This window comes from Crocodylus porosus, unplaced genomic scaffold, assembly GCF_001723895.1.
Source record: "Crocodylus porosus isolate Cpor-Errol unplaced genomic scaffold, CroPor_comp1, whole genome shotgun sequence".
Classification (NCBI taxonomy): Eukaryota; Metazoa; Chordata; order Crocodylia; family Crocodylidae; genus Crocodylus; species Crocodylus porosus.
The window spans coordinates 130,362,514-130,387,695 of NW_017728906.1; the positions used below are offsets into that span (position 1 = coordinate 130,362,514).

Consider the following 25,182-nt stretch of genomic DNA (forward strand, 5'->3'; position numbering starts at 1 on the left):
ATGCATTAGTGTGATATTACTGTAAAATCATTTTATTTGCACATGTATCTTTTTTTTTTTTTTACTTGAAGTAGAAAATAATTTAAGATTTTGTTTATATTTAAAAAAGCAACCAAACCAACCAACCAACCAAACAACCTGGCTTACAATATTAATAATGACCTCAATACAGAACATCAACTTGGGAATTAATGACTAGTTAAGGTAAATGGCCCAAATCCTTGAGTCATTAAACTCCAAGAAAATGTCCTGTACTTTGATCTTTATTGGTATATTAGAGAGAGGTTGTAAAAGTTAAAAATAAAAAGGTGGGGGGACTCCAAACACAAGAATGCTCTAATGTTTGCAAAGAAATGGCTATACTATTACCGCTTCTCCCTGCAGTCCCCAAACAGATGAAACTTCCATTATAGTTGACAGGATTTTTTCCTGTTTTAGCACAGAGGAGGGAAAGCTTCTGATTGCCACCATTGTTTATTTTCTTATTTAGAAAGAAATGAACATACACAATTCTGCTTAAGTTACAAAAGAGCGTAGTACAAGAATGATTGACTGCTTGACATTTTTAAATCATTCCTAAATAGCCCCCAAAACAGACATTGATAGTTACAGGAATTTTGCAATAGTGTGTGTGTGTGTGTGTGTGTGTGCGTGTGTGTGTGTGTGTGTGTGTGTGTGTGTGTGTGTGTGTGTATGTATGTATGTATGTATGTGTATATAATTGGTAGTACGTATATTCATTGCAATCCCTTATTTGTATGCTGCTGACAGTGCAGGAGCTAGAAACTTGTGTCTGTGAACACTTAAAGGACAAGAAGTGCTTAAATCTGAAGCCCTTTATTTATACAGACTGGACAGATGTAAGCTGTTATGATGACTGTTGCTCTGCAATGTCTTACAAATAGTTCTGAGCCCTTTGTGACGTAAAGTAGTATATTTAAAGTGAGGTGGCTTCGTGAGATTTTCACTTTAAATGGAATAAGGGTTAAATGATAACTTGACTTATCTTTTAAATGACAAAAAATAAAGAAATTGCAAGACCTTTTCACACATTAGATATGTATTGTCATTTATCATCTAGATATCAGGCTAGCAGTGCGAAGTAATAAAACATATCATCGAAAAATGTGCTATAGGTCTGAATCACTCTTTCATTCCACCTCCCAGCTAACTGTAGTATTAAATCAAACAAGCAGAACATTTCCTTAGGCAGCCATTGCCTTTTAATTTCCTGAAGAACCTTAAAATATCATTCATTACAAGTACTACACATATTTGGTTTTTAAAAGTCTCATAAATCAATAGCAGGCTGACTGTAATAATTATTACAAGTTAGTGCATAATTTTCGTGCTGAAGGCTGCATGCAGAACTTTAGCATATGCAAACGAGGCAATTCAAACTGTGTATAGATATTAATATGAAGAAGCAGGTAACGAGGTGCAGGCTATGAATTATGCATCAAGAGCGGCTGATCTTCAATGAGGAAAATGAATTCAGCATGTAATCTAATTAGTGATGGAAGTCTATTACATCTAACTGCAAAAGCAACCGTCCTTGAAACAAATTTATTTACAGTCCATGTTACCACTTGAAACAACTCTGAAATGATGTGTAAGACAACAGCTTAATTGTAAAAATTTTTGTTTGTTTGTTTCAGTTCTAGACCTGGAAGGCCTCCTAAGAGGACTCAAAGTGTCACCTCCCCAGAAAATTCTCATATTATGCCACATTCTGTCCCAGGCCTAATGTCTCCTGGAATCATCCCGCCAACAGGTAGGACTGCTAATATCAAGCTAACAGTTTTACGGTGAGGTGACTTGCATGCACTGATTTAAAAATTAAGAAAATGTTTTCTCCCTTTTTCAAAAATAACTTCTTGAAGCCTGAATTACCTTATAGATTTCATCCTCCACTTGGCAAAGAATGACTTCCTAGTTTTTTAGTAGATTTGAAATTATTTGACTGCCTTTTTGTTTTGTTTTCTTTTGTTTTTTTCCCTGCTCTTTTCCCAGTTGTAGGTGACACATCAGAATTGTGCCTGCTCCAGACAGTTACTGGTTAGATCAATCCCTTGCTCTACTCACCTGCTTTTTGAATTTTCACACTCAAATCACATTGATGGTATGTTTCAGTGTGAAGAGTGCGTCTTCTGCTTTAGTGATGTGCAGTTAGGCACCTCTTGCTGGTTTTTATAGCTCCTTCTTTTGAAGTAATAGTTTACGAACTAGCATAAAGAATTTATAGAGTCCCATGAAGTCCCTACCAGCCCTACTTTCCTGTAATCCTAATTTCTCTTTTGCCCCCTCTCAAGAGCATTTGGGACAACAGATTATTCAGAAATATAATAAAAGCACACAGAATGTGAGCTTTCTAAAATAATAACTCACAGAACTCACAGAGGTCCTGTTAAAGAGGGGGAAAAGGAAGAAATGGTTTGAAATGGAAGCCAATAAGTGTAAGGGTAGGAGTGTTTTTTTACAGAACATCTTCAGGGAGAATGAGAATGATTTAGGTGATTTTGTAAAAGTTTGGAAGGCGTAAATAGCTGTCAAGGCAGAATAAGTTTCACACCATAGGGCTAATCACAGTGAAAACCTATTGCTGATTTTCAGATATGGTGGGAAGATCCTTTAAACAGGTTGAATGTGAGCAATAGCTACCATCAGTGCTAAGCTCAGGGAGAAGGTCTTCTCTGTAGCACGGGTCAGCAAAGTTAAAGGCTCTAAAAGCCAGCAGTAGCAAATGAAATTCAGTCCACCATTTTACTGGCAGATGATGGAAGGAATGCAGGGTGGGCATAAAACCTGATCACAGTAGCTTGATAGTTGTGCTGCTTTGTTTTGAATAAGCTGCAAATGTGACAAAGCAGCCCTAGGGACAGCCCTGCCAGGAAAGAACTACAATAATTGTAATTAATGTTGTTAGTGCAGTAATGAAAAAGGCACCATTTTATATTCACTGAAAAACTGGTGTCATCTTGTGAATTCTTTTCCCCACATTTTTCTGCACACATTCCTTGGTTAGGGTGTTAAGAGATTTACAGTTCTTGTTAGGAAATTAGCTCTAAAAAGAATTAAAAATAAGACACCCTGTCCCCATAGTCAAGGCAATCCTAAAGTTCAGGTGTTTTGAAGAGCTGTGTTGCTGTGGATATTCCTTAAGTTCCTTTCTTTAATATATGCACAGTGTTGGGTGATTTAATTATGTAGTTACTGTTCTATTCTCTGAAGTTCTAATACCATTTTGATGGTTTGGATAAAGCGCTCTCTAGTCTTCTGCTCTCATCCCTTCTGTAGCCTTTCTCAAGCTATGGTCCATAGAACACTGGTTGCTTACTGTCTCTCTTTCCACCTACAAAATCACTGAATAAGGTAAAACAATGTATTTCCAGCAAAAGTTAATTTTTCATCAAGCAGCTGGTACTGTTGCCACAGGAATGTGTATAGGAGAGAAAGTGTTCTGCACAATTCTAAATAGGAGGGAGGCAATCTTCTGTTCAGGTGTGATTCAAATACAAAAAAGGCTTATTTACCCTTTTGACTTGGTTGATTCACACTTTAGCTTATATCCATCTAGACGGGGCTTGATCAGTTTATGAAAGAGATTGTATAACATGGTCCCTAAATATAACAGAGGTCCCCTTCCCTGTGTTCCTAGATGTAGAGACCATAAAATAGTGGATAGTCAAATAGGAACTTGAGGACCTGCAGTTTAAATTTATATACCTGTACTGATGGAGAAAACAAATGGCATCTCCTTTGGAACATATTCCCTGTATGATACTGGGTGCTTCTACACCAGATGCTAACTGCACAGTAGCCAAAAACATGGCGCTGTAGCATGTCAGTGCTAATACAGTGCTAATATACTACTGTGCTGTATTATTAGGCTACTGTACAGTACCGTCACTAAAAAGATGTGCACCAGTGCCACTGTGCAGTACCTCCAGTTACTGCACATTAATTTAGTAATTGATTATACAAGTGCTAAATTTTATGTGGAATAACCACTGCATTTTAATGAATGTGTATATATACCCAGCAAGAGTGATTTTAAATGAATTCTGAGTGAAACTAATATGTTGGTAAGTGTTATATGTAGAGAGAAAAAATCTAATGAGGCTACAGGTTAAAGAGTAGTGAAGAATTACTTCAGTGTAAAATAGATTGTCAGTGGGCATGTCTACATGTACATTTAGGCCTGCCTAAATTTAATGTACCTTAGCTTAATGCATATTAAGGCAATTTAGGGTCATGTCTACATGTACATGCATTAAAGCACATTAATGCCGTGTGTGCAGACTGATGTGGGACTAAAGTTAGTCCCAGGTCTGTACATACACAGTGTTAATGTGTCTTAGTGCATCTACATTTGTGTTAATCCATTTTAGTTACTTGTGCCTAACTTTGGTACCTGCAAAAGCAGGTACCAAATTTAGGTGCCAGTAGCCTAAAATTTTCATTTTAAGGCACATTAAGGGTAGAAAAGTGCCCTACATACTACATTGTCTAGTGTCATAGGGCCAACTTTTGTGGTCAGAAGGCCAGTAGAATGTTGACTCAAGAAAGTTGTTTAAAACATGTTTTTCAGAGTAAATCTTTCTAATATGCTTTATTCACACTGCCACTTATCCCTGAAATGTATCTCCATGTGGTAATGTCTTATTGTCTCCTTCTTCTAAACTGCTATCGAAATATGCTTTCTGGGCAGCTTATCATTGTTAACCCTCCCACTTGAGGTATTACAATTCATCAAATACTAACACACAATAAGAAAATCAAATGAAAAAAGGAAAAGCATTTTCTAAACACAGAATTGATTAGTGCTTTTATGTTTAATTAATGTTTATTTCCATCCTGTTGGATGATGACCTTTCTGTGGGAGGCATCATGTTTTGCCCTGTGCTTCATACATTGATCGATACACTAGAGGTGCTGAGTGTTCATCCCAAGTTGTCATTTAAAATATTACAAAAGAAGCAAAACAAGGGACTGGAGTACATGGGAAGGCAATATAAGTGGTACACCAGTACCTCATGAACTATATTTAACTCCAGTACATCTCTTACCTAACATATTGATAGCATTGTAGACCAGCTGGTTATGTACTTGAGTAACACCTTGTTGAAAAGGAGCTGGCTGAAGTTGAAATCAGGCAAGATGGTGGTGAAGTGGTGGGAAGAAGAAAGAGCTCTGACTGTGCTAAAATGTTGTTTTAGGTTTGTGTACACACTTGCACACATTCCAGTGATCTAGAAGAATTCATCTGGGTTTGTTCCCTTGATAGAAAATCTTACCTGTAGATGCCTGGACAGACATTTGAATGCTGATCCCTTGAAGAGGACAAAGCTTACAGTGCACATATCTCAGCATGCTGTACAGGCTCCCTCAGTTTAACTGGATACAGCTGTCAGCCCTGATTGGCTGACTTAGACTGCTCAGGGTCAGTATGGGTCTCCCTGCATCACAAGGTGGGGATTATGAAAGGGGTATATTCTGCTCCTTGCTTGGCTGGAATGAAGTCCAGCAAGTAACATAATGTCTTCCTGGGGGATGGGAGCAGTGACTTCTGTCAAAATAGAATGTGTACAGACATTCACTCTCCTGAGAGAAACTCTCCCAGGAGAAAAATAACTTGGGGACAACCAAAGTTAAATAGCTCCCAGGAAAAACTCCCTTGGGAGCAATTTAACCTGGGTTGTTCCCAGGTTATTTTTCTTGGCCCTGTATGCTGTGGGAAAAAATGTTTTTAATATCTGTATACCTGTGGTTCCTACTGGGAGAAAAGTGACTCTCAGAAGAAATCAAATGTGTATATGTGGCCTCAGTTTGCGAGCATGGTACATGGCCTTCTGGATTACTACACATCAATGTTATTGCATATCAGTGGAGCTGTAAAGCAAAGTATTTGTGGTTTTGATTTTTAAAATCACACGAGGCACTTAGTTGTGGGACAGATAAACACAGAATGGGTATGTCCACACATCCAGGCACATGTGCTTGCAGCAGCTGAAATAGGAGAGCCATGAATTTGAGTTGGGGATTTTTGCCTGGACATGAACTTTGGTGAGCGGTGAGTTGTGCCACTTGGGGCAAAATAACCCTGCCCAGCTCCTCCCGGATGTGCAGCCAGGGGGAGCTAGAGCCTGGGGCAGGCCTGTGTGATTTGGCACAGGCAACACTGGGTGCCAGGCAGCTGGAGCTGAGATGTGGGGGGCGGGGCAATGCTAGGAGGGACCCGAGTGCTCTGGTGGGCTGCTACTGCTGGGGGGGACGCTGTGTGGGGCACAGGTGGGGGACCCACCCCTCCCGAGCAACCTCCCCCTCACACCCATAGTCCCTTACACCCCCGCATTCCCCCGCCCCACTCCAGTCTGCCCCACCCTCAGTCCCTTACCTCCCATGAAGCTGGGGTCCATGCAGCTTGCATCGGTCCAGGATGCCTTGCACATGAAGCCAGCATGCTTCAGCAAGGGGCAGCCATAGAGATGCTCTGGCTGCTTACCAGAGCATTTCTTTGGAGGACCCAAGCCTCCAGTTGCCTGCGTGCTTTTTTTCTTAGTTTTTTTTTTTGATACCTGGCTATCCAGGTACCGGATTTTGAGTCTGCACTGAAAACTGCTTTCAGATGCGGCAAGAGGCACATGCAGACTCATCTGGATGTGCCCAATAAGTGCATAGGCAGATGGAACAGACAACTTTTCTTATCTTGGTTAGTGAGAAGAGAAATGTAGAAACTTCTTCCTAATGCCCAAGTGAGAAGTGATTAAAGTTGACCGTTAAAGCTAGGGACAGAAATTACACATTAGCTAGTACTAGTGATCAGAAACCAGTTCAAATCTGTAACAGAACAGAAGTTCAGTTGCACATAAACTACTTTCAATATAGCTGAAACTGGTTTAAGATAAACCTGTATGAATGTAGCATTAGACTTAACTGATTTTTGCTAAATCAGTTAATTGAACTTCTGCCCCAGATCCCCTCCAGATTCAAGTTAACTCACAGTCTGCCAGTAGTCAAGGATATGTTGCGCCTCCCTTGTAGATCCTCCCTTTCAGGATGGGCAGGCTAACCTTGGCCTAAGTTGTCTGCTCCAGCCAAGCAGGGAGGTGTACTCTAGTGTTTCCCGGCTTCTGACCAAAATGGGAACATTTTGTTGGACATTTAATGCTGCCAGTGTTGTGGCAAATGATAGATTTGTACTAAGAAAAGAATGAGAGTGAAAGTAAGTATATATTTTTCTTGTATTTATGGGAAGAGATATCTCCAATGCACGCTGGTATCAGCTCCTATCTAATTGGATCATGTTATGTTGTGTTGATTTTTTCCTTTTGTTTTAATATTTTAAGACTGGATTCATAGCAATAGCAAAGGTAATTATTTTCATAAGAGTTTGACACAAATTCATTATCTCATGGCAATGATATTGTGATTAATGGAAAAAAGTTTCTGCCCCAAATGACATTAATTTATGTTGATTATGATTAGTTGCATAATGCAGTTATTTTGGCACTTATTATTTTTAAACCACTTTCCATTAACAGTAGTATTTTATTTTATATTTTCTTAAGATACTAAAATAAATAGTAACCACTGCCCTTATTCAAACTATAGTTGATAGATATAAATAGCTATGCATATAGATATACGTGACCTTATGTTTTTAAAGGCATATCAACATGCATATGAATACTGTTGGTAACTGTATGTTATATAAATTCCATTTAGAAAGTCATGAGTGTGAAACAACATAGAATAACAGAGTGTACAATTATGTGTACAAGTATGGGGAGTTTTACTAATAAATTATGTTAATAATTATAATATCCATTTATTTAACACTTTCCCTCCATGCCTTGAAAAGAGTAAATGGAATGTTACATTTTAAAAATGTGGTTTCAATTTGCCTGTGAACAGTTTTTGAAAACTAGTGGACACAAGTGACAGAATGAGAAAATGCATAACCTGTTTTCAGGAACTATATATATATATATATATATATATATATGTATATATTTGCATGAAATTCTGTTGTTTGTGGATGCATTTGTAGTCCTGATTTGTTCTTATAATCTTTTATATTTAGAAAATGATTATATAGAGGCCATGTTGAGTCTGCCTTGCAAATTTGTTTTGCCATTGTTTCAGTCCTATTCAGGTACTGTTACACTCCCACTTTGAGGGGACCGCAAAAAAGTATTTGGGGAGTAGGGTAACTTTTTTAGAGGAAAGGAGTACAAAGGGAAAAAGGCATCTTTTGAGGAGAGGAGAGTACTTGTACCCAAAATTTTCTTTGCTCCTCTCTCTGTAGCTAGGATTGTCTAAGAGCTCTACATCTTAACTTGTGCAAACAAGGCTAACTCTACATTTTTTGGATCAAACAAACAGAATTACCTCCCAGTTCAATTATTGCCTAGCTGAAGGTGATGTTGGAAGAAAGACCAACTGACTAATGCTTTGCTCTGACTTGTAGGAAGAAATAATCAGTTCAAAAACTTTAAAACTGTTACAGCTTCCTTTTCTTGGTCAGTGTATCTAGCCTCAGATTGTTAAATCACTACAGAATGTCAGGCTTTTTTGGGCTCTTCAGCCCTAATGGATGTACAAATGGACATGAATATAAATAATTCCTTACTTCCATCTGTAACTGGCCAGAAAATAGTACTGGGCATGCATTTAGCCATGATGACCAGCCACTTACAACATTTCTGTTTAAAGTCTTTTTTAGTTATCAAGTAGGATAAATACTTCCTTACATGGGCAGTCTTTCTTATCTTGAACTTGGCTTCCCACTTCTGGGTTTCATTCTTAAAACTTTATCACAAGATTTCAACAGGTTAATAATAAATTGGTGGACTGGTTGTTGCCTTGCAATTATGTATCAGAGTCTGTTTTCTCTGAGGAACAGAAGTGAATGCTTTATAGGATGTTGTAGATTTACGAACATGCCAGTCAGCCCATTAGGGGCTACCAGACTTGCAGAGGTTCTGGGTTTATATTAGTAAAGGCGGGATTAGATAAAGAAAGAAATATGTTTATATTAGGAATCACTGGAGATACTAGAGAGCTAGAAGGGGCTGTGGAGTCTGGAGCATGGCTGATAAAAAAGACCAGGAGAAAATTGGTTGCATTGGGAAGACGGTGAAGGTCCAGACAGTTATACCTACTACTGCAAAAATTACCTTCAGACCTTTTCGGTATTGTAATCACACATCTTAATCTTACTCCCCCAACCCTTCCCTTTCGTTAAACACTCAGTCCCACCTCCTCTTGTGATCATGTCTTCTGCAGGTGTTTCTTTAACTAATTTGCTGTATATGCTAAATACACTTCAAAAGTTGTCTGGACTTTGAATAGGTGATTATTATAAACTATCAAAAAGCTGTTTTCTGATGAGTGTAGCAGGCATTTATGATGGGCATTATCCTTCTGGCTTTTTTCCCCCTCTATCTTTTTAATGTCTGAAACCTCAATGTTCTGCATAATATGAAAGCTCTATTATTCTGCTTCACATGACATTTGAAAAGCAATTGCTTTCACTTTTCAAGCTGTCAATTAAACATTTCATAATCAATACCTTAAACAGGTATTGTAAGTTCTGAAACCATTTGTATAAAGCTCCCCAACTGATTCTTCTGCAACTTGGCCCACTGAATACAAATTCTTCAGTCTGAAATGTGAAATGCTGAAGTAACATTACTACAAGTGCTTTTCATATCTCTCTCAGGGACTGTGCTTTTACAGTTTATTTCAGGAAGCAGGGAAAGATGAAGTGCTATAGAAAACAGGAATATATATCATATTTATACAGTGATATAAATACAGTTTTTTAGTTACATTGATGTAGTATGTGGTTACTCTGTGCACAATAATTACAAAGCACGTTACGCAATTTTACTATTATATATGTCCCACCTGATGTCAAAATTATTCTTTTCCAGTGTAAAGGAATAGCATCACACTTGCAGTATCTCATATAGTACAACTATGCAGTTTGTTTCCTGTCTTAAATATTCTTGTCTGGTGCTTTTCCCCCTATCCTCTTCTTTAACTCATCTTGGAATGGTAACTTGAATGTATAATTGTTAATCACATCTGTATTGCTTCTTTTTAGCTTGAATTAGTGAAAATATATTCCAACTTCTACTCTGTACAAAGTCTACAGAGTTTGGAAGCTGGGTTTGTATAGACAGTTTCCGTGGAGGACAAATTAAGTTAATAGATTGTAGCTGTTGCTGAGGTGACGCAATGTTGGTGTTTGTTTTTTTCCTGGTAAGTGCTCATCGTTACATTAATATACTAGAGTTCTTTCACCTTTATTAGTTCACATTGAAATTATATTGTTTTAGAACTGATAAGCTAAGTGTCACGATCAGTATTACTAAATCCAAAATTATATACTGCATAAAAAGACACAATGAGACCTGGTGCCTATTTCACTCTATGTAAATGAGTATTAAGTGCAAAAAGTGTGTTTGTGGAATGAGAGCCCAAAGCTTCTAATTGATGCAAAAATAAGTATAAAACCAAGCTTGTTGCTTGGTTTATTCACTGTGCAGTTTCTAGCCCTTTACAGTTTTTTAAAATAACCATAATGAAGAAATTAATGGAACACAGTAAATATCATTGACATGTTTGTTACTAAAATATATACTGGATTAACACAATATTAAGCTATTGGCAATTTCATGTTTCTTAAACTGAACAGTGATTTCAGTTGATTACTAGGGTATATTGTGCTGTTTACCTGTTGAAAATAAGCTAACATATTGTAAAGTAAGCAGCAAAGCCTATTTTTGGAGTGATAAACTGTAAACTAATTCAATAAATTGAATCAGATTACGCAAACATTTTTGCACTTCATTAAGGAAGTAGTATAATTAATGTGAACACTTTTATCATGTTCACTTGTTGATGTATGGCTAGGAAGATATAGTAGACTAAACTCTGTAAATATATTATTTCATAGTTTTTTTTACATTTTAATTAAGGTTTTAATACAGGCCACCTGTCCTGTTCTGAAAAGACTGTCATGATTTTGTCATATTATTGTCCTGCTGAATGGCTATCTTGTTCTACTTCCATCACAATAAGGAGGGTTTGACAATTAGCTGAAAAGCAATCCTTTCACTGCTCACCAGTTTTTAGTCCCACTGAGGCCATCATTATCTCTGACTAGATGCTGATACAGTAGAATTTTGCTAATCCACGCATTTTATAAAACCTGCTTAAATTAAAATGGCCCTTGTCTACTTCTAAGCAAAGATTTTAAGCGTCAGATTATGTGTCCCACACTCACATGGGTGAACATTTATTTATTCTGAATCCCATTTAAAGCCAAGGGACTTCTTACAAGGATCTGATCCTTAATTAAAGAGGCCTTGTATTAAGTTCTTATGTTAGTAAGACTGTACATTTTGCAAAAAATACCAGTTTATTATGAATAAATATATGTTAAAATAATATTGAGACTGTAAAGTTAGTCTCAAAAATGAGGAAATTCCAGAGCTAAGGTTACACTTGCAAGTCTAATGCAGTCATCTTGCTTCTATGCCACAGGAAAACTACTCCTATCAACATTTAGAAAGTATAAGGTAGACTAAGGAATGTGACTTGCCTTGGGTTACAGTTAAGCCACAATGCAAGAAAATGTTTTTGGTTTGCAGCACTTCTTTATTAAATGTCCATCCTGAGCCCTGAAAGACACGAGCTTCCTTTTAAACAAATAGTTTGTGAATGCATAATTAAAAGTTGCATCAGAATACACAAAGGAGATGAAATAAGAGTACATAGGCAACCTTAATTTTGATAATTCCTAGTTTATAAGAATTTGACTGCACGCTTCAGTACTGGTCTTGACTCTAGTGGGTCCTCAGTCAAATGACAAACAAACATGTTTCATCATCAAGTGGAATCCTGGTCCTACCATGTAGAATTTGAAATCAGGACCTTTAGATTTATAACACAGGTCACTGTCATTTGTGCTAAAGCAGAAAATGGTATTAACTATAGATCTCTCATTCTCCAAGTAGAGTGGTTCATAGAAAGGGACATAATGTGCCTTTCTCAGTGGCCTGCACTACTAATTTCTAAAAGGTGAACTGTTAGGATTTACTGCTTCAGACAGCACAGCCAAGGAAAATAGATTTGTTACATTCATTCTGAATGACAGCATGAGTAAGCAGATGAGATATGGGTCTTCTATACAGACTCCTGGTTCCTGTTCCTTTCTCATGTTTATCACTTCTGTAAAATGAAGTAATCATAGAAATATAGGGTTGGAAGGGACCTTTAGAGGTCAACTCATCCAACACACTACTCAGGGCAAGATTGTCCCTGTCTAAACTGTCTCATCCAAGTATTTGTCTAACTGGCTCTGTTTATTTAGCAGGCTCTTAATAAAGACTTCTAAGGTTTGAGTTTCCAAAAACTTTGTAGATAATCTATTCCAGTGCTTAACCTCCCTCACAGTTAGAAAGTTCTTCCTAAAATCCAATCTAATTTTCCCTGGTTGCAATTTATGACTATTACCTTTTGTCCTGTCCTTTGTGGATCTAGATTATTGTTTATTGTCATTATCTTTAGGTCTCAGTAAAGAATCATTTCCTGTGGCATGAATATGATAATCCTGGTAATGAATCCTACTATTTTGTTTGCTTGTTTTGCAATAATAGCACACTGTTAACTCATAGTAACCGTTAAGTCATATTTGGCTTGTGGTTTATTAAAACCTGTAGACCCTTTTCTGGAGTACTGAAGCCTTGCCAGCCATTCCATAATTTGTAGCGGTGCGTTTGGTTGTTCCTAAGCACAATACTTTACACTTTTACATACTACAGTTCATCTGATTTACTTTAGACCATTTCTTTAGTTTATCAAGGCTACTTTGTATCCCAATTCTATCTTTCCCATATGTCTGCTATCTTACTTAGGCTGGTGTCATATCCATATTTACTGACTGTGCACTAAATTCCATCCTTCAAGTCATTAACAAAGGTACTAAACAGTATCATACTTGAAGCCTCCAAGTTTGACATTGTGCCATTGATGACTGTTATTTGAGCATGACAATCAAAACACCTGTGTATCCACTTGACTGTAGCTTCATCTCATCTGTCTTTCCTTAGTTTACTAATGAGAATGGAATGGAATACTGCGTAAAAAGCCTAGCTAAAATTAGGGTATGTTTCTTCTGCTTCCCTCCTCTCCACAAAGCCCAATGTCAGCTCCTAATGCCTGATTTTTAGGAATGAGGCCTTGCTCAATAATAAGGGTTGTGAAGTGCATCACATTATTATTTAGTTAATACCACAGCTGAAATGAGAAATCATGGCATCCTCTAACCATACATCTGAGAGGAACTGCCAGCTTACTCCCTGTGTTCTCCCCTCTAAGCCATAGTTCTGTGTCTATTATGATAGCTCCCAGGGAAGGGCTGGAATATCAATCAATGCTGATGAAATGTTCAAAGGTATGGGTGTCTCTAAAAATCACTATTAGTATCTGTAAATGTTGATTTCTGGGGCTTTAAAACTTGACCAAAATAGAATTGTTGTTCACAGGACTGAACTTCACTGATCCTATGATTATTCTTCATCCAAATGTCAACATCATATTCAAAACCCTCAAGGTGTGATGAACAGCTTCTTTCTAAGATGGATTTTTTTAATAGTTGGCAAATATATTATTTTTTCTTCTAAAATTATCTTAGGAAACAGCAAAACTGTTTTAACTGAAACAGTAAATGTTTGGATTGCAACAACTATGACTACATATTAAAAGCTTGGATTTTGACAAAATTATAACCAATTGAAACCATGATGAGTTGGGCAACCTTAACTAAGGGTATTGGTACTACTTCTGCCTACATTCACTGTATAATTATTAGTTTAAATGAGAAAGTTATTTGCCATATATATTTTGTTATGCTAGTTTTTAGTGTTTTTTCACTCACCTTTTCCCAGTATTTGACAATCTGTAGTGGGTTGTCACTGTAACTTGTATGAATTAATGTGATTCTCCAACAGTTTAGGAAAGGACTTTCATGGATGGGGGGAAATCAATTAATTTAAAATAAATAAATTAAAAATAATCCCTAGTTATGTTTGACCCATCTTGTTCTGAATGTGGGAACTTTCAAAGAAATATTACATTCAGTTTCTACTTTGGCACTGTATCTAGTCTAGTTGTATATATAATAATTTGTAGAATGAACCTTTCACCAAGTTAGTAAGTTGACATTTTATTGTTCATGTATGTACCACTTATCTCAGTAAACACTACAATTGAAAATTTGTTTGATCTACTGAATTTGGAGTTACACCTTGATCTTAAAAACATCAAGGATATTCAGATTCTTTTAATTATGTGTCTGGTTTTACCAGTAAGTTTGCAGGTAGCAAGTAGGAGTGAAAGGAGCAGGATTTTGTACAAAGCTTATAAATGTTCAGTTTGATCACATTTCTAACTACAGTTCTGTTTCAGTGTGAAGACTTTAGGTTATTGAATGCTAACAAGATGCCTTTCTCCTTACCAAAGGCATTAAAGTTCTTACTGTCCTAGCATGATCAATGAAGTGTGAATGCATTTTCCTCTTCATTTATACATGATCTACTACCACTATTACATATTGTGTTTAACAAAAGATTATTCAAAGTTTATATATACTAAAGTTATGGTTCATCATGTCATTAAATTATGTTTGGAGCTGATTCTCTAATGTACAGAGGAAAACTATGACTTCATGTCTCAAATGTGATTTTGTCATTTTTCTATGAAATATTGTTGTTTAACATGACTGCCTCCTGCATAAGAACAGCACATGATGCAATTTCTAAGCTTTTGCAGAAGACTTTAGATGTACAAAGAGCATTCAAAAAAGATTTAAATTGATAAAGTGGCATTGTACAGGCTTGGTATAAGGCAGGAAAAGTGGATGGAGCTCAGATTAAAGGCACATGAATAAGAGCTTGAAGGAAAACAAGTGTAGGTAAGCAGTGTTAGAGTACAGTTCTTTAAGATTGAAACTCATAAGCAAGAAAGACTAGTGCTTTTTTTTTTAATGGAGCTGAAATTACTTAATTACCTAATACAATGGCTGTATGAGTTTTGGGTTAGTTGAAGAACTAAACATTAAAATCCTAGGAAGAAAGATACCCTGGGTGCAAACCTACATTTGCATTCAACTCTGAGGTGAACCAACTTTAGAGCAACATTTTTAGGGTGATTAAAGCCCTGTGAATGCCTGTGTACCTGGGCATTTAGAGTGACCTAACTTTGCTTGTACATACCCCTTGAGAACAAAGTGATACATAGAAATGCATTTGGTAGTTCATTTTGGGCCTTGCTGAGGAACAAGTGTTCATAGATGTATAACATACAAAGATTATTTTCTATCTCAGTAAGCAGCTTGGAGGGGTCAAGCATGTAATTATCACCTCATACCTAACCTTTCAGGCAACAAGCTTATTGAACACAGAATGAACTTAGTTACTTTTCCAAGGAGAATCAGTCACCATATGAATTGTCCTTTTGACTTACAGCTTCAATAGCATTTCCTGCATGAATTTCATAAGACACAGTCGAATACTATCAGAATTATAATGAATCCAATGTCAGTTATTCACAATACTCTATATTATTTTTGTCACTTATGTGGTCTCAGGCAATACATAAGATCTATCAAATGCTAGTAGCTGGGGGACTTATTTTTAAGGCAAGGTTAGTGCAGTGGTTAAACCTGGGACATCTAGAGTCTTGGTGTTGCTACAGACTTCATCCCAGATTTTGGGCAAATAGCTTTAACATATGCCTTATTTCCTTATCTTTTAAAAAGGAAAAAAAAAGATGTATTTTTGTAAAATACATTGATATGGATGAAGGCATCTCAAGGTAAATACAAACCTATTGCTTATTGCTTATAAAAGGATGGGTATTTCCCCAAATTATGGCTCTCTTAAGCAAGTAGGTTAAAAATGAAGCTATGAACCTGAGTTTGAGTTCCTTCAAAATTTGATGAATTTCCTGCTTTTGGCTTCTCAAGTCTAGGGTGAAAATACACCTCCTTTTTCATGAAGTTGAAATAAGGAGAAATTTGACTTTTCAGACCAGATTTTGGTAGCTATATATGTGAGACAAAACTGAAAAGGAAATAGGAAGGAAAGAGTGGGCATAGAATAGAAATAAAAAAGCTGTAAAAACACACAGGTTCTATGCAAGTGTGAGAGAGCCATGGGGGATCAAAGAAAGATGCTGGGAACAGCAGTGGAGTATCCCTGCCCTTACCCTGTCCCAGAGCTGACACGCTGCGCTGCACCCGAGGCGTGGTGTTTTAAAAGCAAACTCTCCCTCTGAATTGGAGGAGAGGCACCCAGCAGGGTTATTTTTAGCCCTGGTAAGAGGCAGTGCAGGGAGGATGCCACCAGATCGTGGTGCAGACTTACTTCTAGAACAGCCAGAAGCTGGAAGTGGGAGTCCTCCAGCCAGCAGGAGTCAGACAGCCTGCCATCAGATGGTGGCTGGAAGGCCACTTAATCTTGAGGAGCTATCCTGAGAGAGGAAGAAAGGCTCTTTAGACAGCCTTGGGAAAGACCTGAGCTTTAGGCTGCTCACCCATGGCTGACTGAGTGTGCCAACTGCCTTATTCCAGACAACTGAAGGAGTGACCGTGATAGGTAACTGTGTTGATTTTTTTATTTTTATTAATTATTCGTTGTACATATTTGGGGAGGAAATATCCCCCTTGTGACTTTAATAATAGCCACTGGTGAGAGTGAAAAGCCCCAAAGTGGAATCTGCTTTAATGAGGAAAAGAAATGAGAGATTATACCAGGGACGAGAGTTTTGGCCCTAAAGCGGTGGAGAGCCCTGGACTGTTATTTTTTGTTTTGCTCTGTTCTTTTCCATGTTTGTTTCAGTTAAGCCTTTGCCCAGAGACTGGCTATTGTTAAGAGTCCCATGCAAATTTTCTCATCATAGCTAGCACTCACGTACGCTGGTGCTCACTGAAAGTGCAGAGAGGCTGTAGAACTGAACATTACTGCTAAAGTTCATCTGAGGTGGTTAGGGTGAGGTAAAGGACAGGGTGTAAGAAGATTGGTCTACAGCTCTTGGGATTATTGTCAGTCCATTTTCTCCAGCTCCTAGGAATTTATGTTGCAAGATCAAGAAATGACAGGTGAGAGCACTCCACCTGAGTGTATTGGACCACTGTGTTCTTAGACTAATTTCTAATGGTGCAGGCCCACCATTTTTTGAAAAGGTGGAGCTCCAGCTTCTTGAAGGGGAGCACTTGTACAGTAAGGATCTGAGATATGTGAAAAGTTTCTCATTAAGCACAAGACTTCTACAAAAGGAACAAGAAGCAGTAGAGTTTTTTTTTCCTAAAAGGAAGAGCAAGGTAGAAAAAAAAATCACAATCCCAAATATGTATATACACTTTTCAAAAAGAAAAAAGAAGCGTACATGCAATAGAAAAATGGATTGGGATCCAGAAAAGAGTACGCTTATGTGGCCAGGGTCTGCAGACATGAGACATGGAGATCCAAGGCATCTATGGAAATCAAACTGACAACTGATATTAAAAATAACAAAAAATCCTTTTACAGGTACAGAGGGAGCAAGAAAAAATATCAAGCTCCACTGTGACACCCCTACTGAACATGGAGGGGAAACCCACAGTTGACCCCCCATGAAAAGGCAGAGCTCCTTAATTATTACTTTGTATCAGTTTTCCTGATATCGGGTGAGAACTGGTCACCAGACCACAGGCACAGGGAATACAGCAATGATAGCAGTTCTCATAAAATCAGTCCAGAACCAGGTCTTAGATCATTTGGACATGTTTAAGTCAGCTGGTCCTGACACCCATAACCCGAGAGGGCTGAAAGAGCTGAGCTCAGAGTAGTGCGCCTGGCGAGGCTGTTCAAGGAGACATGGAACTCAGGAGTTGTCCCTAACAACTGGAAAAAGGAGAACATTGTTCCATCTTTAAGAAGGAAAAGAGGGACCACCCTGCCAACTATAGACCAATCAGTCTGACTTTTGTCCTGGGGAAGATCTCTGAAAAAATTGTCAAGGAGGCCATCAACCACAAGAAGGCATCTGGTGGGGTACTTCCAAGCAACCAGCATGGTAGAGGGGAGGTCTTGCCTAACAAACCTAGTGTCCTTTCATGACCAGGTAACTAACCACCTGGACATGGGACAGGAGGAGGATGCCATCTACCTAGATTTCAGCAAGGCCCTTGATACTGTTTCCCATGAAATCCTCTCAGTGAAGTTGGAGAGTTCTGTCCTAGACCAGGCTACAGTGAGGTGGGCTGGGAACTGGTTTTGCGGCTGATCCCTCAGAGACAGATGAAAACCCATACAGTTCATGCCAGTGCAATTTCTTTCTGATTCCAAATGTGATTGATCTGACCCTGGGCAGAGAAGCAAGGATCTGTTGAGTATTTTGGGTCTTAGCAGAAGCATTAGTACACCACAGTTAAAATCCTCAGCCTTGGCTGTGGCCAATACCAGATACTCCTGAGGCTGGCGACCTTTCCCACAATCACCCCCTACCCCCAAACAACAATAAAACCAAACTAAAACAACTTCCCTGCCAGCACCTATAGCAATAGAAGAAGAAAAAAAATCATTTCTGCTCCATATGGTGACTGGCAAAACACAGAAGAATGGGATAACTGGACACCCTGTACTCAGCCTGGGGAATACAAACACAGCTGTATGCATCACACAGCCTGACTGGAAATCCTGAACTCCCTTTTCTATCAACCCGTTCCCTCCATAAATTTATCCTGACTTTTAATTTTCTTTCACAACCTATATGGATGTAGAGCTCTGTTTCATTCTCTGCTTGTAGTCCTTTCGTATTTTCACCTGGTTTAGGTTGCAGAGCTCTTCTCATAATCTCTCAGTAAAAGCATGTGTGGGGCTCTCCAGGGCTTCCAACTGTTGCTTTTCACAACGCACTTCAGGCATTGCTATTCCTAAATCATCACTGACCAATATTTATTCAGCTTCTTGAAAACCCTCAATGAAAGATACCCTAGTTAATCTATTCCAATGCCTCACTGTTCTAACCTTGAAGAAGTTTTTTCTTGTTATCCAATCTAAACCTACTTTGCTATAGTTTAAACTTTAAAGCCACCGTTATGCCCTCTGCAATGAGAGGGAAAAGGTGCTCTCTCTCTTCTTTATGGCAGCCTTCAGATGTTTGAAGACTGTCAGTTCTTAATTGCCTTTCCTGTAAGCTGAACATGGTTATTACTCGTAACCTCTCCTCATATGGGTTACTTTCCAAGCCCTTTATCATTCTTGTTGGCTGCATTTAGATAATCTCTAATGTCTCCATGTTTGTAATTGTTAAGTCTTAAAGGGCCAATATTGAAGAATTACTATTTTTCATTGTTCCCTTAAATAAATGTGACATTTATTGTAAAGATTTTGATTTCTGTATTTGGTCTGTTAAAAAGGATGCCTAAAATTTTTAATGCATGTCTTCTCTGTGTGTGTGAGAGCTGTTTTGCAAAAGGAGGGGAAATTTGTTTCTTTATCAGTTGGTATGACCAACACATGCTGTAGTGCATGTTTCTTTATTAGCTGCTGAGCATTATTCCATCAGCAATCCCTCACAGTTGAAGATGATTGTTTTCCACAATTGCTTTACCTGTGGGTACAAAGATGGCTGTTCTGGGATCAACAGACTTTGCTGCAACTCAGTCATATGTTTCCTTGCATGGTGGGTGGCTGTGGATTCTTAGTTTGGTCCACAACATGCTGTTTCTCCCACTCCCACTTTTCCAACCACTATGTTGTTATGTTGTTATAAGGTTTCAAAGTACTGAGTTTCTTGCAGCAGACTTTTCCTTCACTAGGGGCAGTCCTAGGCAATAGTCTCCCACGAGTTGATTTTGATGTTACACATTTTCAAGTTGGCCTTGAGGACATTCTTTAAGTGCTTTCTTTGCCCACTCCTTGAGCTTATGCCTTGACTAAGCTCGGAGAATAAAACTTGCTTTGGGACTCTAGATTTGCACATCCAGATGACATGGCTGGCCCCGCAAAGTTGATGTTGGATGATCATCACCTAGATACTCGTGTTGTTTGCTTGTGAGAGGATGCTGATGTTGCCACAACTGTCTTCCCACTGGATTTGAAGGGTCTTTCCTAGCCAGTGTTAATGGTACTTCTTCAGCAACTTGAGTTATCTCCTGTACGTTGTCCATGTATAAGCTCCTTACAGTAAGGTGAGGGTCATGACTGCTTGATGAGTCATGAGCTTGGTCTTTGGATCTTATATTATGATCTTCAAACACCCACTTCCTCAGGTGCCTGAAAGCTGCACTTGCACTTTTAAGGCAATGTTGTGTTTCTTTGTTGATGTCAGCTTTCTGCAACACATGGATTCCAAGGTACATGAAATACTCAACATTCTCAAGAGTCTCACCTTAAGTCTGTATTACTGGAGCTGGGGACAGTTCATTAAGAACTTATTGATGGAGGACCTTAATCTTTTGAATGTTATGCAGTAGTCACATTTTCTTGTATGCCTCAGTAAAGCCGTTGATGATTGCCTGAAGGTCTGCTTCTGAGTGAGCAGACTAGAGCATCATAAGCATACTTTAGTTCAGTGACTGAGGTTGGGGTAGTTTTGGTTTTGTCACCTAAAATTAAACAGCTTATCCATTTGGTAGTTTAGCTCCACTCTGACCGGAAACTTGTTGGTGGTCAGATGTAACATTGCAGTAAGTAATATTGAGAAGAGTGTTGGAGCAATGATGCAGATTTGCCTTAACTCCCATCTTAACCTCAAAGAGATCTGTGATGGTTCCATTATTGAGAGCCACCACTCACATACCATAATGGAGCAGGCAAAGAATGGGGATGAAATTTTGTGGTCATCTGTGCTTGAAAAGGGTCTTCCACAGTTCTTTTCAGTTGACAGAGTTGAAGGCTTTTGTGAGATCAAAGAAGGCCATGTTGTTCCTGGCATTTTTCCTACAGCTGGTGAGCAGCGAAGATCCTGTCAGTTGTGCCTCTTGATGCTCTAGCCCACATTGAGATTCTGGGAGGAGCTCTTCAGCTAGTGGAAGAAGACAGTTCAAGATGGTTCTTATAATGATCTATCCTGTGGGGGGCAGCAAGGTGATCACTCTGTAATTTCCATAGTCGGATCTGTCTCCCTTGTTGAAGATTGTCATGATCATGGTGTCCCTAGTCATCTGGCATTTTCTCATCATTCCAGATCCTTAAAATGAGGGAATGGAGCTATGATGTGAGCCCTTCTCCCCCCCGCTTGAAGATTTCAGTGGAGATTCCATCAGCTCCAGGTGCCTTGTCATTCTTCATCTGCTTAATGGCTTTCCTCACCTCATTAAGGATTGGAGGGAGTCCAAGATTGTCTCTGACTGGATATTGTGGGATAGAGTTGAGAACACTCGCATCATCAGGGGTCCTGATTTTCTCTGATTAAAAAAAATCCCCAATTTTTGGTTCTAAAGAAGTAACCCAAAATCCATATTTTTCCATAATCAAAATGTAACACCACTATACATACACCCACAGTATACACCATATATGTATGTCTGTGTTAGTGGTGTTAAATATAGTGACCTTTCCCACTCCTTCCTTGCCAATGGTTCTGTTTCAGAGGTTTGAGTCTCTTCTGACTCTGGCATTGAAATTGCCAAGAAGAATAAGTCTGTTTCCCTCCAGAAGATCAGAAAGGATTTGGTCAAGATTTGCATAGACTTCATCCTTGGTTTTGGCAGCAGCATCCAGAGTTAGGGTGTATGTGCTATTGACAGTGGTGTACTGGTCCCCGCCAATTTAAGATGCAGTCATGAGGCACTTATTAAATCCAACAGAAAACTCAGAGTTGGTTTACAAGTTAATTCTTCATGCCAAAACCAATTCCAGAAAGTTGGTGTTCTCCATCCTGTTTATCCTTTCAGAAGAGGGTATAGCTTTCTCCTTGTTCTTTGAGTTGCTCATCTCCGGTTTGCTAGGCCTTGCTCAGTGCAGCAATGTTGATGTTGTGTTACCTAAGTTCTCAAACCACAATTGGTGTGTGGTGCTCTGGGCATTCACTATTAGGATTGTCCTTGAGGGTTCTCATGTTCCAGGTCCAAAACTGATTTGCGTGTCTTCGTTGATTTAGACTGCAGTGAAGGTGATCCCATTGGACCTGGTTATCCAGTAAGGAAGAAGGTAGATTGGTTGTGTTTTAGGGTATCTTTTCTAAGCCCCTGCCCATGTGAGATGAACAGAGTGGATCCTGAAGAGAGCTGCTCAGTCATAGTTCCATTGTTGAATCACACTCTTGTCTCGTCCAAGTGCTGGATGATCTTGTAACTGCCATTTTCAAGCCAGTTTATGACTAGGGGCTTCCAAATTATTATAATTCTGCTGTTGTTGTCACTAGATAGTGGCCAAGGGCTTGAAAAGACATTTTCATGGAAGATGCCTGTGTGTGATTTCTTTTATTGTGGAGACGCTGCTGCACACCCACTTCCACATAGTTCTTGGCAGAACAGGACCTTGATCCAATGGCAAGGAGGCCAAGATAATTGGAGATCTTGTTCCATTGCTGCCTTCATCCACCTTCACAGCCATTGAGGTTCCAACATCTTCTTCTGCCTGCTCCACCATTGAGGGCCTATAGATTGATGGCTGGGGGCTGGGCAAGCTTATTATAGTGACAGCCTTTACTCACTTTGTCACAGCACTGTCAGAGAACATATATGTGATTTTTCAGGAAGGAGAGCATTGCCATCTGCTATCCCTATCATATCCTGATGGTGCTGTCGCTGCTAGTTTACGACTGCTTATTCGTCAGAGTTACCCCTGCTTATTTCACAGCACATCTTGCCTGAGGGTCATTCCACTGTCTGCCACCTGTGGATGCCCTGAATAGTAGTACAGCTCTGTCACCAGTGAGCATTATTATGCAGCTGCTAGGCTTGTACGAAGCAGCTAGTATTTGCTTTGGATTCGGCTGATTCAGGGGACAGTGATCGGATGGTCAAAATACTGTCCTGAATCAATTCAGCTGAATTGGATTTGGAGATTCAGCTGCTGACAAATCAAACAGGTCCCAACCCCTGCCCAGCCCCAGTCTCCCAGCTCTTAAAAAAGAAAAAGCCTCACACTCACCAGCTACTGCCAGGGTGGTGGTGGGAGGGGCAATCCCTGCTGCACCCCACTGTCCCATGCTGTTTCAGGGGCTCTTCTAGGAGCCATCATCCTTGCCTGCTCTCCCACCCCCACCCCATGACTGCCCCATCTGGCCCTAGCACTCACCAGTTCCTGCCAGGTGAGGGGGCAATTTCCACTGCCCCACACTGTCTCACAGTGCCACAAGACCCCAGAAGCCCTGACAGCTGCTGCAGCAGCTGGTAAAAGCTGGGATTTTTTTTTAAAAAGAACCAGGAGCTGGGGCCAAGTGGCAGCCATGGTGGCCGGCTGGGAGAATGGGCGGGGGATGGGAGCTCATGGCAGAGCCCCCCACACAGCACAGGGCAGTGGGGGACACCTGGGATCACCCCCACCTGGCAGGAGTCTGTCAGTGGGGGCTTTTTTTTTTTTAAGAATAGGGAGCTGAGGCCAGGGGAGGGGGCTGGGAGAGTGGGCAGGGGTCCAGGGGCCCTCAGGGGAACTCAGGGAGCAGGCAGGGAATGAGGCCTAGCGGGGGTCCCCTCATGGTCCCTTCTGCTCTCCTACTTACCGGCATGGAGTCTGGGTCCAGCTCCCTGTGGCAGTGAGCGGGGGCTGCCCAAAGCTCTGAATCAATTTGGAGAGCTTCAAATTGATTCAGACCTTTTTACTGGTCTCTTGATTCAATTCAGATTTGGAGATTCAGCTGCCAAATCAGGCCAAATCTCCTCTGTATCGAATCAGCACCCAAAGCTTTGCACAACCCTAGCAGCTACTGCAAAGTTAAAGAGTTACTCGGTTAATTAATGAATTCTCATCTGCATTATCATTATTTTTTTTCTCTGGCTATACTTTCTGAAATACTTTAGTTTGTGGTCTTGAATATGAAATGTGTCAATCCAGGCTTTTAAAATTGAATCCTAATTTAGGCTTCAACTGTACAGTGATACTGTGAGATAGTTCATTTACAGTGTCTTTAAAAAGTAAACTGCTTAAAGAAATATTCTGCCAATTATTATTTTTTTTTAAGAATGAGGTCAATTTTCAGTGAAATCTGAATCTGGTTGTTCAATTTTGGCTTATGAAGGGACCTAGCAATATTAGACTATATCCTAGGAATTTCAGTTCACCTTTACCAGAGATGACCATTATTCAGTGATAACCTTGGGATATCCAATGTTACTTCTCTTATATATAAGATTTACATCAAAGTGTAAGAGTTACACTGCTTGCTACATCCCAGATTCCCTGTTCATGATGATATTCACTGCCATGAGAACTGAATATCCATGAACTATATCCATGCTTTGAAAAATTTATTTACCATGATAATAAAGAACTTATTGCTGAACATAATCAAGTTCTACAGAATTAAATATTTCATTTAAAGAAACAAGTTTGTGACACGTATGGGCAGAAAGATAGACCTTCAATCATTGTGTGTTATTGATGGTATAACTAATGTAGAACTTTAATTTGTGAGTATATAAAAATAGCTTCCTGCTAACACAGTATGCTTCAGATTGACAACTATGGACAGTGATAGAAACAGTCAATGGGAGTAGTAATTATTGGGAAAAAGGACTGAAAAACACAGTTTTATTGGGAAGAAGGACTGAAAAGGAATATTCTCTTGTAGCAAAAGTACAGTCATCATCACAGTTTACAGGAAGCTATCGAGCTGAGGCTAGAATAGCAGAGATTCCCTCTGCCCCTACCCAGGACCTAAGAGAATGTACTGTGTTAGGAGAGATATTGATAGGTGTAGCAGAGGGCCTCCCAGGGGCTATTTTGAATGTTATCTTGTCTGCCTGTCTAGGACAGTCTGCCCTGATTCTCCTGCCACACCTTGATGCAAGAAATAAACAATGGAAAAAATGTGGGAGGCTGCCCATTTAATGCCCTGATGCCAAGGACATAATACATGGCTCTGAGCTTCCCTTTACTGTGTCCCATGCCTCACACATGGCATCCGATTCCATTATTACTTCCCCCCCCCCCCCCCCCCCGGTCTCTTAACTGG

General features: G+C 39.3%; 1 protein-coding gene and 1 long non-coding RNA gene across 2 annotated transcripts in view; one reads left to right on the forward strand and one right to left on the reverse strand.

Annotated features, from left to right (window-relative positions):
* Positions 1–25,182, forward strand: part of DACH1 (dachshund family transcription factor 1) — a 527,995-nt gene that overhangs the window by 203,900 nt on the left and 298,913 nt on the right. Inside the window, exon 2 of the mRNA XM_019529808.1 lies at positions 1,659–1,774. Within this exon, the coding sequence (XP_019385353.1) occupies positions 1,659–1,774 (116 nt within the window). The remainder of the gene's footprint in view (positions 1–1,658; positions 1,775–25,182) is intronic.
* On the reverse strand, positions 1,697–23,399 carry LOC109306453. The gene is made up of 3 exons (XR_002099997.1): positions 23,385–23,399; positions 18,738–18,742; positions 1,697–1,783 (listed from the first exon to the last, which is right to left on the reverse strand). It is a non-coding gene; the product is annotated as an uncharacterized LOC109306453 (long non-coding RNA).